This window comes from Periophthalmus magnuspinnatus, chromosome 18, assembly GCF_009829125.3.
Source record: "Periophthalmus magnuspinnatus isolate fPerMag1 chromosome 18, fPerMag1.2.pri, whole genome shotgun sequence".
NCBI lineage: Eukaryota > Metazoa > Chordata > Actinopteri > Gobiiformes > Gobiidae > Periophthalmus > Periophthalmus magnuspinnatus.
The window spans coordinates 16,566,361-16,581,029 of NC_047143.1; the positions used below are offsets into that span (position 1 = coordinate 16,566,361).

The 14,669-nt window shown below is 39.6% G+C and overlaps 1 protein-coding gene across 1 annotated transcript in view; it reads right to left on the minus strand.

Annotated features, from left to right (window-relative positions):
- Positions 1-14,669, minus strand: part of rela (v-rel avian reticuloendotheliosis viral oncogene homolog A) — a 35,977-nt gene that overhangs the window by 10,046 nt on the left and 11,262 nt on the right. The window contains exons 5-7 of the mRNA XM_033983799.2: positions 7,428-7,519; positions 4,553-4,687; positions 2,346-2,450 (exon numbers count right to left, since the gene is read on the minus strand). Coding sequence (XP_033839690.1) covers positions 2,346-2,450; positions 4,553-4,687; positions 7,428-7,519 — 332 coding nt within the window. The remainder of the gene's footprint in view (positions 1-2,345; positions 2,451-4,552; positions 4,688-7,427; positions 7,520-14,669) is intronic.

Here is a 14,669-nt window from a genome sequence, read left to right on the forward strand (position 1 = left end):
TGTAGCCATAACTGCTTCAATTTAAATGTTATCGTTTTGACTAGAATGTGGCTTTACACTAGCATATCTCCATGGAGACAAGTAATTGATGTTATCAGGCCAAGTTTGTGTAGATCAGAATTTTGGTATTTTGATAAATACAGACAGACAAAATTGTTGGTACCTGTCGGTTAATGAAAGAAAAACTCACAATGGTCACAGAAATAACTGAAATCTGACAAAAGTAATAATAATTTTAAAAAGTCAGACATTGCGTTTCAACTATGCTTCAACAGAATTATAAAAAAAATAAACTCATGATACAGGCCTGGACAAAAATGATGGTACCCTTAACTTAATATTTTGTTGCACAACCTTTTGAGGCAATCACTGCAATCAAACAATTCCTTTAACTGTCAATGAGACTTCTGCACCTCTCAGCAGGTATTTTGGCCCACTCCTCATGACCAAACTGCTCCAGTTGTCTCAGGTTTGAAGGGTGCCTTTTCCAGACAGCTCCTTCCAAAGATGCTCAGTAGGATTTAGGTCAGGGCTCATAGAAGGCCACTTTAGAATAGTCCAATGTTTTCATCTTAGTCATTCTTGGGTTTTTAGCTGTGTGTTTTGGATCATTGTCCTGTTGCAAAACCCATGACCTGCAACTGATACCAAGCCCTTGATAGTCTTGAGATTTCATTGAACCCTACACAGATTCAGGACACCTTATGTTCTGGGGCTGCTTTACTGCATCTGGCACAACAGAGCCTCCTCCATGTTTCACAGTAGGGACAGTGTTCTTTTCTGTCTGTGAACATAGAGCTGATGTGACTTGGCAAAAAGTTCAATTTTTATCTCATCAGTCCATAGAACATTCTCCCAGAAGCTTTGTGGCTTGTCAACATGTAGTTGAAATTCCAATCTGGCTTTTTTACGATTTGTTTTCAACAATGGTGTCCTCCTTGGTCTCCCATTAAGTCCACTTTGGCTCAAACAACGACGGATGGTGCGATCTGACACTGATATTCCTTGAGCTTGTTCACATTTACTCTCTTTAGAAGTTTTTCTGGGCTCGTTTGTTACCATTCATCTTATCTGTCTCTTTGATTTGTCATCAATTTTCCTCCTGCGGCTACGTCCAGAAAGCTAGGCTACCATCATTTTTGTCCAGACCTGTTTCATTACTTTATTTTTATTTTAATTCTGTTGAAGCATGGTTGAAAAGCAATGTCTGACTTTCATTGATTAAACTTCATAGAATTTTTATTTATTATTACTTTGTCATTCAAGTTATTTCTGTGACCATTGTGAGTTTTTCTTTCATTAACCCAAGGGTACCAACAATTTTGTCCGTGTGTATATTTAATGCCATACTGTGGAACATTCCAGGCAAAGCAATAAGATCTCCATGGTAACAAATAGGTGGTGTACCCTCAACTAGAAAAGTTAGAAAACTCACCAGATGACCTGATACCCTTATAGTTCTAACCAGCCATGTATAATATGAAACAATCTGTATGAACTGTCTTGCCCGGGGACACAACAACACTATACACATACGGTTGATGTTTGAACCTGCTTCCTTCATGTCAGCGGGCATACACCCAACCCACTGCACCACTGCTACCTCGCAATGCTTTTTCGATGAATACTGTAAATAAAACCACTAGCATTTTCCTATAAAGGAGCATAGAAACCGCTAGCGAAACCACGTTAGCTTTCACCTCCTCTAAACTCTTTACAAGCGGAAACTACCATGTCCTGTTGACTCATCTAGATACCTCCAAGATGTCAACAACTCACGCGCCCAATAACTGAGGTCAGAACACGCTAAATTTGGAACATAGGCCCCATAGAATTATACAGGTAGAGGTATACAGTATAAACAACTAAGAGCGCAATGCTTGTTGATATGACTGGAGGCAACCATTAAAGGGCCCAATTTTTCCCCATGTTTTTGAGCAATATTTTCTTGCTCCAGTACAGATATACAGTATAAGCAGCTTCTGAGGTCAAAATATGTCTGCTATGTACTGTCTGCATCTAAATAGAAAGTGTTTAACTGTCAGTGAATCAGGAATTGTGTGTTAGCAGGCTAGTTGTTGTTGTTGTTTGCAGGACTGCAAAACTCCACACTAGTGTCTGAAAGTTGTGAAAAGCGCTTTGAAACTCATCAGGTTGAAAAATTGGAATGCTCAGAATCCATAAGGTAAGTAAGGAATAACACAGCAAACGCTTATGTTTTCAAAATGTAATCTCTGTTAACACAACTTTATTATGTATGTATGTATGTGGTCTCAGTTTTCTGCAATCTACATTGTAAAAGAATGAAACAAGAAAACTATGACTGGACAAAAATGCCAACCCACCTTTCTGCACCTTGTCGCAGAGGAGGAAGATCTCGTCCCCACCCTTGCAACTGCCCGAGTTGCGGTTGACTCTGCAGATTTTCAGCTCAGCCGTGTTGGGCGCTCCTGTGGGGGAGAGGGGGAGATTTGTCATGGGTTCAGTGGAAAAGGTATAGAGTAAAGAACCAGGATGTGGGCTGTGGTCGGGACGTTTGACTGGTTTAGGAGCAGGCCTGCAATTATAAGTGACTCTCATCTGATAATACACACAATAGTTACATATAATGGTGAATTAAAAAATGTATTGTACATCTAATCTAGGCCTGTGTAACATATTGAATTAATTAATGAATAGTGATTATTACACCCAGCAATTAGTTTTATGCTCATGCATTCCTGTGTGTAAACAAGTTCCTCCCGGATTCGAGCAGTCTACTTTTAATTGACGTAAATGGCGATTTTAATTAACACTGTGTAACTTTCTGGAGGTGGTACCTGCATGATTCTATGACCAGAGACATATTAATGCCATATTGTGGAAGATTATAGCCAAAGGAACAATATTTTCATGGAAACAAACAGAAGGAGACCCCTTCTCCAGAGTCAGATTTGTGAAGATGTAAGCCTTCTCATTGTAAGGATGCATGTTTTTCAGTGCAATAAAAACCAAAATGAAAAATGTATATATATTTTCCATATATATATTTTTTTTTTACTTTGAAGCTACCTCTTGTTCATGTCTGGCAAACTTTTTGGCTTTTGCTGCCACTTTGAAAAGGTCACGCCTCTGAGTATGCAACCACTTCCACAGTCACATGATATTGAAAATGTTTTTAAGTAATTTATTATAAATTGCCACATTTTTATACTGTACATTTAGTGCAGCTAATTAATTAATAGTTACTCAAAATGTTGTCAAACTGTCACACAAACTCTCCTGACTTCTGGCATAAAACAGCCCCTTGACCATTCATATAATCAAGAAAAGGGGGTTTGACGGAATTCCTCAAGTATCCATCCATCCATTTTCATCCGCTTAGGTGGGGCCGGGTCGCGGGGGCAGCAGTCTAAGCAGAGACTCCCAGACTTCCCTCACCCCAGACATGTCCTCCAGCTCCTCCGGTGGGACCCCAATGCGTTCCCAGGCCAGCCGATAAACATAGTTCCTCCAGCGTGTCCTGGGTCTTCCCTGGGGTCTCCTCCCGGTGGGACATGCCCAGAACACCTCCCTAGGGAGGCGTCCAGGAGACATCCTGAGCAGATGCCCGAGCTACCTCAGCTGGCTCCTCTCGACGTGTAGAAGCAGCAGCTCTACTCCAAGCTTCTCCCATGTGACTGAACTCCTCACCCTCTCTAAGGGAGCACCCAGCCACCCTGCGGAGGAAACAGATTTCGGCCGCTTGTATTGTGTGGCGGTTGGGGACAGTACCGCTAGACTGGCAAACTGGGGTGATGGTTCCTCTGTATAAGAAGGGGGACTGGAGGGTGTGTTCCATTTATAGGGGAATCACACTCCTCATCCTTCCCGGTATGGTCTATTCCAGGGTACTGGAGAGGAGAATCTGACCAATAGCTGAACTGTGGATTCAGGAGGAGCAGTGTGGTTTTTGTCATGGTCGTGGAACACTGGACCAGTTCATTGGAGTTTGCCCAACCAGTCCATATGCATTTTGTGGATCTGGAGAAGGCATTCAGGCAGGCACTGGGGCGGTTTGCAGCCGAGTGTGAAGCGGCTGGGATGAGAATCAGCTCCTCCAAATTCGAAGGCCATGGTTCTCGACCAGAAAAAGGTGGCTGTCGCTCTCCAGGTGGTGAGTCCCTGCTTCAAGTGGGGGAGATCAAGTATCTCGGGGTCAATTTTGAAGTAAATTGAAGTAAATCCCTGTATTGTGGTGTTTTTTAGTACCATTTTGTCAGCAGCACAATTTATTCCTAATGACGCTTTATTTCAAGAAACTGTCAAACACATAATTTAAATGACTTATAACAATAATATATCAAATATAGCTTTTCTGTTTGTTCTAATTGTATTTTATTATCTATTTATTTTAATCTGTTTGTAGTTTGTACTTAATATTATTATGAATCTTGAGATGAACTCTGGCTGCATTTTCTCCTGTTAATGAAGAAGGAAGATGCTATTTACTAGTACTTCTCTGTATATATTGTTTTTTTCTGCGAGACTGGTAGTGTACACACTATATAATGTGAATGTTTTGGGGACTCACGGTTGTCGTAGATGGGCTGTGACACCACGGGCTCCAGAGCGTACAGGTCCCCCGTGGGCAGGGTGATGGAGGCCTGAAAACACAGCCGCACCGAATTCAGGTCAAACTCCTCCTCCCATACTTTGGCCTCGGGAACTGAACAGAAGAGAGAGAAAAAAACAGACAAAGGCGAGGAGAGAATGGGGAGTGACAGGCGAGAGAGAGAGAGGAGAGGGGAGAGAAAAAGGAAGGAGAAAAGAGGAGAGAGAAAAGGAAGGGAAGAGGAGAGAGAGAAAAGAGAGAAAAGAAATAGAAGGAGAGAGAAAAGGGAGAGAATAGGTAAGAGGAGAGAGAAGGGAGGGGAGAGAGAAAAGAGGAGAGAGAGAAGAAAGAGAAAAGAGAGAAGTGAGAAAGGAGAGACCGAAAAGAACAGAGAGAAGAGACAGAGGAAAGACAGAAAGAATAGAGAGAGATATGACAGGAGAGGAAGAGGAACGAGAGAAAATGGAGAGAAAAAAGAAAGGAGAGAAAGAGAAAAATTAGGAAAGGGTGTCATTACCAAAAACACCAGGGCTCGGCATCCTGACTAATCTATTGGCAAATATTCACAGGGCAGAGAGGGAGGGATGGAATGCATTAGGCTAACAATGGGTTATACTATTGTAACTTTTAGTAATGTGAATGACACGAGTATATGACAAAGACAGAGTGTTAAAAGCTGGTTTAAGTAAGGGAATAAAAAGTAAACTTGTTGTCTATGTAGTTATTAAAAGCTTATACGTTGACTAGTCAAATGATTATTTCTATGAGCTTCTATATATATAATATTTATGAACAAAGTGTGTTTACAAAAAAATGACAAATGTATTTTTATTTTTATTTTTTATAAATTGTCTTTTGGCATGTTAGTGTTAGTGTGAGTCTGCTAGGTCTGTATAATTCTTACATATTGCTATTGCAATTAGATTTTGTGTAGTATGTTGAAAAAGTAGGATTCGACTTAAGGCCCAATCCCATTTCTACCCCTTAGCCTTTTGCCTTCCCCTTCATTTTTGTAGATTCTCTTTAGCAGCGAAAAGGTAGGGGAAAGGCTGTATACTCCTTCAATTGGAGCAAACCCAGATGCACACTTCAGACCAAGGGGCAGGAAGAGTTTCAAGAAACAAGGAAATGCGCTGGCAAAATAAACTCTCAAATGTAACTAATAAGGACTTTAATGACATTATAAAGTTATAAGACTGTGTTTTTGTTCATTTTGCATTACTGTAACCTGCTCAAACAGTTGAAGGTTTTGCATTGTTGGGTATCCAGTAGAGATGGGACAATAAACAATAATGTTTATTGTGATAAAAAGGGTACACACTAATCATTTTGGGACATTTTAAATGATTGTGATAATCGCCAACAAAGATAATTGCCTAGAATGTGCAGAAAAAAAATTGTTCTCTGTGATATTTTCTTTATGTTATCAGTGAAAACAACAATGATAAAGTACAATTTAATACCAGTTTAAATAGTGAATCTATTAATAATATTAAAATAATAATTCATTTCCATAATATTTTTAAGCTGTCAGCAACTTTATTTTTATATATATATATATATATATATAAATAAATAAATAATCGTTAATCACAATTATTTTGGCCATGATAATCGTGATGCCAAATTTCAATATTGACTCATGCCTAGTATCCAGCACACAACCCAGTTCCCTGCTCTTCCTCTGTGGACTTAACAAACTTTACCAGAGTGATACACCCGGGACATTTACAAATTGCAATTTATTTCGTATTTACTGATATCATCACTGTCGTGACTCATGAGTCGATTCTCTGAGGTCAAAGCACTATGGCACGGAGGTTGGGGGCCGCTGTGAGTGGGGCAAGAGCCCCAGTGCAAGGGAGAGGACTGAGTGGTACACAGTCCCTCTCTCTCCACTGTTGAGGTGCAGAGAGTGGAGAGCAGTGGTCTGAGCGAGAGGGCTTCATGGGGGAACAGTTTTGCTTTTCCCACTTTAGGGTCATATTGAGTAGCGGTCAACAGCAGCGCAAGAGACTGCGGTCCAACAGAGGCATGCACAGAGGAGCAGAGAGATGGAAATATGTAATATGTAATGATGTCTTGTCATTTAGCTCATTTAACAAAATAAAAGCAGCCTATAGCATCATAACTAATCATTAGTGTGTCTGTCATTGAGCTTGCAAATGTCATATTACTGGATTAAAAATACATATTATATATATATATGTTATGTTATAGTTCCTATAACATATAGGCCTATATAATAATAATATACTATATATAATAATATATAACAATATACTTTGTTCATTGCAGAGGACATTATATTATTTAAATGCACAATCTAAAATGGTGAGTACTTGTGCAAGATATCAATAACAATTATTACAATACGATTGTGATTATTTCAATAGTCAACTAGTTACGATTATTCCAATTAATTGCTGCAGACCTATACAACAGTAACTCCATTTTCATGAACACTTCTGCTCTTGACATTTGTGCCTAATGCTACCACTAATGCCCAGAGCAGGTTAAATGCAGACTGTGGAAACTGTATCAGTGGGTACAATAAGGCAAAGTATCGGTATCAGATCAAAATCACAAAGTGGAACAAAGCATTTTGAGCTTTGGAGATGTAGAAAGACTGATAATAAAAGAGTTACTGAAACACAACTCCAGGTATGTTCTTGATGAGGCAACATTATAACCTGGCTTAAAGCTCACTAGAGGCAATCTTCTGTGATATAGAACCTTTAAAGTAATTTTTTTATATCCAGATTTTGTAATGCATAACAGATGTATCTGATAGTTATCCAAATGAAATGCGCAGATAGCAAATGGTGCTACAGAGACCCAGAGAAGTACATACTGTTGAAGGGATTGTTGTTGGTCTGCAGGCGACAGGTGATGGCTTCATTCACATCCTTTTTCTTCACACACTGAATGCCCAGGTTTTGAAAACTGAAACACATTTACAGTCACACACAAGCCATTCAGGTTATAATACAGGAATTATTTTTAGTACTGAAATGTCAAAGTTCAGACCTCTACAAACAAGATCTGAAATGCATGGGATTCTAGTAACGGTTTAGTTAGTATTTTCGATTTTTCTTCAATGGTAACATTACCTGATGTTTGTAAAATGTCCACTGTAAACAGAACAGGGTTGTCAAAAGTCAGATACTAATTGATACTATCGAAACTAGATATTAATTTCAGCAGGTATCGATACTAAAAAAGTCACATATACAAGACAGAAATGACCTTTTCCTGAATAGCTTTAGAACCATTTTGACCACATAGACTAGTATACATCCTTGGACCACTATGGAACCTACCTGGATGAGGTAGGTAGGACTGGATACACCTTCACGCAGTCACTGGAGGACCAGCAGCACGCCAGTAGCAGCGCACGTGAAATTTTTCGGATAAACGAAAACTGCAAGCAGTGCAGCAGCAGAAGGGCACACCACCGTGGAAGAGCTGCATATCAACCTTAGCTTGCCATATGAGTCAATATTTCCAGCCAGTGTCATGTTGTTTACGGCCCATTGTAACTTTGCAGGGGGCAGTGGAGAGCCCCCTGAGTGCTAGATTGTGGATATCTGTATAGTTAGATCCAAAATGGGCACCTTCACATCAGTGGTAGGGTGTGGTCCCCATAGACTTTTTTGCTCGGGGTCACATGAATGGTGTATGCACCAAATTTCATTAATCTATGACAAACTAAAATTTTCGGCCCAATTACAACTGTGCAGGGGGTACTGCAGAGCTATTTTTAAAAATAGAAGTTTAAGTAGCATATCATTATGTCCAGGTCATTCAAATACAGAAACATCACATTGGGAGGTTTGAAACTGAAAAAGGTCTGCAAAATTTCAACAATTTTTTTTTACTTTCAAAATGGCCACTTCGTTAAGAGCTCATCACGACCATGCCCTGAGACTTATCCCGGATCAAAAAGAGAATTTGTATGTCCTGATGTTGCTGCCTTAGTTTGGGGTTTGTCAGATAAAAACCCTAGGACATGTTTGTTAAAGTACGAGGTCCAGATTTTGGCCATCTGCATAATTTGATTCAAAATGGCCGCCTTCACATTTCAGATAGGGTGTGGTCCCCATAGAATTTGTTGCTCAGGTCACATAATGAAAGAGTGTACCAAATTTCATTGGATTACAAACTTTTTTTCCACTTCCCACTGACTTTTTTGAGGCATGGCCATGCAAATGTGGATGTAGTTATGGTGTGGTCTTCATTGGCTTTTTTGTTCAGAATCTCATAAAGGCTGTCTGTACTAAATTTTTTGGCTCCATTGTAACTTTTTTTTCTTCCATTTTTTACACCTCAGTGATAAAGAGTTAGAATGATGGGACTTTGTGACATTGTTCTTTATTATGAAGAACCTCTGTAAAGTTTTTCACATGTCCACGACAAATAGATCGGCTTTATCGATTTTTTAAAATGAAATTTGAAGGGGGTGCTATAAAGCCATCTTAAATGGTAGAGCCATATTTTGCATGTTATTAAGTCCAGCTCAGAAATGTGCACACACGCTTCATTGGGTCCATTCAAATCCCACCACATTTATAACAGATATAATTCTTTTTACATTTTTCCAAAAATTGACATTTTGGTGACAAATCACCATGGCCACGCCCAACATTTTATATAAAATGTAACTGATAACCTTTTATTGCACATGAGTTTTGTGTCTTTTGGCCAAGTCACCAACAGTTTTGATGAAAACTGCTTGAGTCGAAAGATTACGAGTGATTTTGTCAATCCGGGGTTTGATCCAATATGGCTGACTTCCTGTAGGGCGGGGCCATAATCATTTTTTACATGTCCTGACATTTGTCTACGAGGACATTTTTATGGGCCGGGTTCCCATTGGTGCAATGTAAATTGATTTTTGAGGTGGCGCTACTTAGCCCGTCTTTCATTCAAACTTAGAGCTCACTGAACTCTATTTTTTGAAACAGAGCTTACTGAACTCTATTTTTTGAAACCACTTACTTGTCTGTACATTATTGTTTATTGCTTGATTTTTGCCATTTTCCTAAAAAATGTACAATTGCAATAGGGTTCTCGCACTAGTGAGAGGCAGAAAAGTTGCTGACTTTCACTCACATATTCGTGCTTGGGCCTTAATCATCTCTTTTCTTTTTTTTCCCTTTTTTTTTACGCCTAAACAATAAAAGTTAGGATAATGGGACTTTGTCACATTGTTTCCCCATATGAAGAGCCTCTTTGTAAATTATTTCACAAGTCCATGACAAATAATTGACATTGATGAATTTTTTTTTTAAATTATTTGTAGGAGGCGCTATAGAGCCATCTTAAAAGATAGAGCCCTTTCTCTCCAGACACTGATTTAATCCTGTGATTTACCACAGTATTTCCAGTGATGGTAACTTATATGAGCTGATATGCTAACCTAGCTAGCCGTTTCCTCTTTATCAAGGCATGGCACTCTCATCAAGATAAAAAATATCACATTTAGAGCGTATAATGCACCTAGCACTAGAAACCCCAATGCACTGAATAAAGAGGTGTTAAAACGCAGTGCGTACGCAGATAAATGTAATGAATTGCTGCTAGTCCTCCAATGACTGCGTGGGGGCAGCCCAGGTCATTCCAGACCCCTTAGGAAGGTAGTACCTCCAAAGGGAGCGCTTTATGCAGTGGAAACACTCAGGGTCCACATCATACAACACGTACCGCCCCCGTACCGGTCATATGGAAACAAGGCTATAGCGCATCGCCTTATGCCATGGTAGAATGTTGTTACCTCATCAAAAAACATACCCGGTGTTGTGTTTTGTTTGACAGAAGAACTCAGCCTAAATATACAGGGTTTGTGTGTTAAACATGTATGAATGAAACAAAGCACAACTCCAGGTATGTTTTTGATGAGGAAACAGTGTAATAGCATAGATCAGAAAATAGTGTACCGTATTTTCCACACTATAAGGCGCACCTAAAAGCCTTTAATTTTCTCAAAAACCCACAGTGCACCTTATAATCCGAGGCGCCTTATATATGGATCAATATTGGTCAATTATGACACCCGTAGTCAGGAGGCGTCGCCGAAGTAATAGCGGTAATAACCCTTTAAGGACACTATGGGCCAGTATAGCTCACCTGTATAGCTTTGCATATTTGAAACTCGGTGTTTGTGTGTGTGAATAATTTGGTATGGAAGTGTGTGTGTGAGTTGAATGTTTTTAGAAATGTCATATTTGGATGTGAGATGTGTTGTATTTGATATATGTATCATAGATTTACGGGTTTCTCATCCATCTACACCAAACTTATTTTTATTAAACATCAGCCTGTCCAGGGACTACAGGTGGAAATTAGTATTTATGCTATAACCTGGCACCATACATCTTTCCGGTTTTTAAGGTCAATGTAATGTCGTGCACTGTCCCTGTTTCAAGTAAAAGCATACCATACCATACCTAGACCTAGACACATCTTTTTTAGCCATAAAAATCATGTTAAACGAAGTATCAGAATTTACAGCATTTTTTCACACAACTACCGTAAATTTCGGACTACAGAGCGCACCTGAATATAAGCCGCACCAGCTAAATTTGAAGAGAAAATCAATTTTGTACATATATAAGCCGCAACTGAATATAAGCCGCAGGTTTTCATATTGTAACATGAGATATTTACACAGAAAGACAGTGCACCGACACGCTTTTTTTTAAACTGTGGATGAAAATTGGCACCAACATGACAACAACGCGGGATGAACACATCTGCAGGTTTAGAAAATAAAGCTGCACCAAAACAAAAAACTGCTTTTATTTCCTCTGAAAACTTTTGTCGTCTTTTTACATTGACCAAGTTGGATTCATTGATGTCGAGCTTACGTGCAGTGGCTCTATTTCAGGGGTCGGCAACCCGCGGCTCCGGAGCCATATGCGCCTCTTTCAGCCTTATACTGCGGTTCTGCCTGGCTGAAGTGTATTTTATTTGTGTTAGCTCTTTTTTGTTGTAGTTTAAATTGGAAGATTATTATGATCTTAAAATAAAATTATATTTTCTTATTTTTCGTTGCTCAAAATAAGCGTCACACTCGCGGAACAATGTTCAAAACAAACACCGCTCACGTCTCAGACACAGACACAGCTCACAGTCCTGCGTAAAGAGCCCTGATTTTCAGACGCTGTGCACACAGGGGTCAGGAGCAACTTTCGCCCGTCCCTAATGACACACTAATAAGCTCGTCCGTAGATGTATCATGAAAATCCTGCTGGAAATCGCCACAGAAATCTATTTGATGTAGTAGCAAGTTTATTATCTGCTCTTGTCTCCGCGATGACGTATCACATATAACACATTAGACACGTCGCCCAAAAGTAGAGCCACAAGCGAGTGAAAATGAGCCAAAACAAAAGTGTTTGGAGAGCTTTTAACAAAGGGGAAAAGGACAACTGAGGAGCCAGAAGAGGAGACTACGACCTCCAAGAAAAAGAAAGATAAATTTAACAGACAATGCCTACTTAAAATCTGGGTTTGTCGCTGCAGGTGACTCTCACGCACAGTCCGCTCTGCATAACATACGGGAAAAGCAAATAAGGCAATGAAACCTTCAAAACTGCTTTGGCACATGGAGAATAAGCACCTGGGATTAAACGATATGCTTTTAGAGTTTGTTTGTTTGTTTTTTAAAGAAACTGCGGAGCAAAGTAGACATAATCACATAATCAGCACAATGCATGATGCAGCGGTTTGGTGAGTTGTATTTTTTTAATACACTTAAGTTGTTTTTGTCATATTTATCTGCCACGTGTAGAAGGCTTGTCCATGAAAATAAAACCTACATTATTCCGTTATATTATTATTATACACAGTGTTATCTTCATTTTAGATGTCAAAAAGTATTTGCGGCTCCCAGTGTTTTATTTACGTGGAAAGTGGGTCCAAATGGCTCTTTGCGTGTTACAGGTTGCCGACCCCTGCTCTATTTCCTTCTTTATCTTAAAACTGCATCATATCCATTTCATGATGCGCAAAATGATCGTTCAAACTCAAAACTAGTGAATTCTTCAGAGCAGAATCTTTCCCCACGTCTGTCTCACTTTTACGTTTACAGCTAGAGAGCGCCCCCCAGGGGCCGTTATCCAGTAAAAATTCCATAAATAAGCCGCACTGCTGTATAGGCCTCAGGGTTCAAAGCGTGGAAAAAAAGTAGCGGCTTATAATCCGAAATTTACGGTACTTCTATTTTACACATCCATCCGTATTTTTTTATTTTACGCATCGAATAAATGACTGGGAAAATCCGGAATCAGGCACTTTGAATGAGCTCGCCCAACTGTTCAACTCAGACACTGAAGAGGAAGAACTCGACGGATTCGTGAATGAGGAATGAACTGAAAAAGTGAGCTTTATGTGTTTCTTTCACGTGTTTACAACTAAACAAGGTTGGGAGATATTGTGAATATGGACATTAACGTTTGAACAACGTTGAGTTATTGTTATTGCTTTGCACTATTTCGAGAGTTACTATATTGTGAATGCATTAACTTGTGAGTGAACAAAATTTTCAGAACGTTTTTTTTTATTCTATTAACAAAGTTTGACTGACTTATCTGACTGTTTTGTTGACGTTCCCTTTAGCGCAGCTCCATCTCGTGGATGCATAACACAACCCCAGCTACTACAGTAGTTTATATTCTATGCACCTTATAATGCGGTGCGCCCTATATATGAAATTTGTTTTAAAATAGGCCATTCATTGAAGGTGCGCCTTATATTCCGATGTGCCTTATAGTGCGGAAAATACAGTAATATGGGCCCTTTAAGTTATTAGTTGACTGGTTTTACTTCTACTTAAAGTGATACAGTAGTTGCTCATAACCTATTGACCTACATGAGCTCCTGCTAAAATGCTGTTTGACTACATTTTGGAAGAAAGCGGACACTCCTATTTTGTGGCACAGAACATTTTAACAACTCCTCTCTCAGCACATTCATGTAGCTTAAGCTAATAAAGTAACATTTGTCTTTCCTCAGTGCAGATATATTCTAAAAGAAGCTTTGCCCTCAGTCATCCAGGTCTGATCCATAGCAAAAGACAAAGTTTAAATCTGGTGACTGGACAAATTGTTGGAGTGAAGATGTTTCGCTGCTAATCCAAGCCGCTTCTTCAGTTCGGAACTGAAGAATGAGCAGCAATTTGTCCAGATGAGCAGCAATTTGTTCAGTTGACAGATTTAAACTTTCTTTTGCTTTGAGAGACCTTGAAAAACTTTTTCACTTTTAAGCCACTTTGGAGAAGACAATGCAGGACAATGACATTTTGGTCATTGACAGTTATCTTTTTATTTTATACAGCAGACCTTGTGTTTAGACCTGACTAAGACCTGATTAAGACTCAATTTAGACTCAGTTTAGACGCAGTTTAGGACCAGTTTAGACCCAGTTTAGTCCTTGTTTATTTCCAGTTCGGACTTGATAAAAAAGAATTGTCTAAAACCTGGTTAACACCTGGTTTAGACCTAGTATAATGGACCCGGTCTGGACCCGGTCTGGACCCGGTCTGGACCCGGTCTGGACCCGGTCTGGACCCGGTCTGGACGCAGGTTCTACCCAGGTTTGACCCAGGTTACACCCAGGTTAGACCCGCTTTAATGCCAGTTTGAACCTGATAGAAAAGAATTGTCTTAAACCTGGTTAAGACCTGGTTTCAACCTAGTATATTGGACCTGGTTTAGAACTGGTTTGGACCTGATTTAGATCTGGGCCTGGTTCAGGCCTGGTCCAGGCCTGGTTTAGAGCTAGTTTAATGGATTTGCCTTGAACAGACCTGGTTGAGACCTGGTACAATACACCTGGCTTTGACCTGGTTTAGATCCGATATAGACCTGGTTTGGACCTGGGTTACGATTTAATTGGTTTAGTCCTTCCCTAGTCTTAGTAGTATCTGATCATGGTTGTATCGTGGTATGGTCAACTACAATCTTTATAGACTATTTTAACATTTTCCCTTTTTTTAAATCTAAACCCTCAGCCCTCTTCCCAAAGATGTAAAGATTTCAAGCTGTTAATGTTCTATTCCTCTGCAAACTACCAGTAACCCAGTATCGGTGGT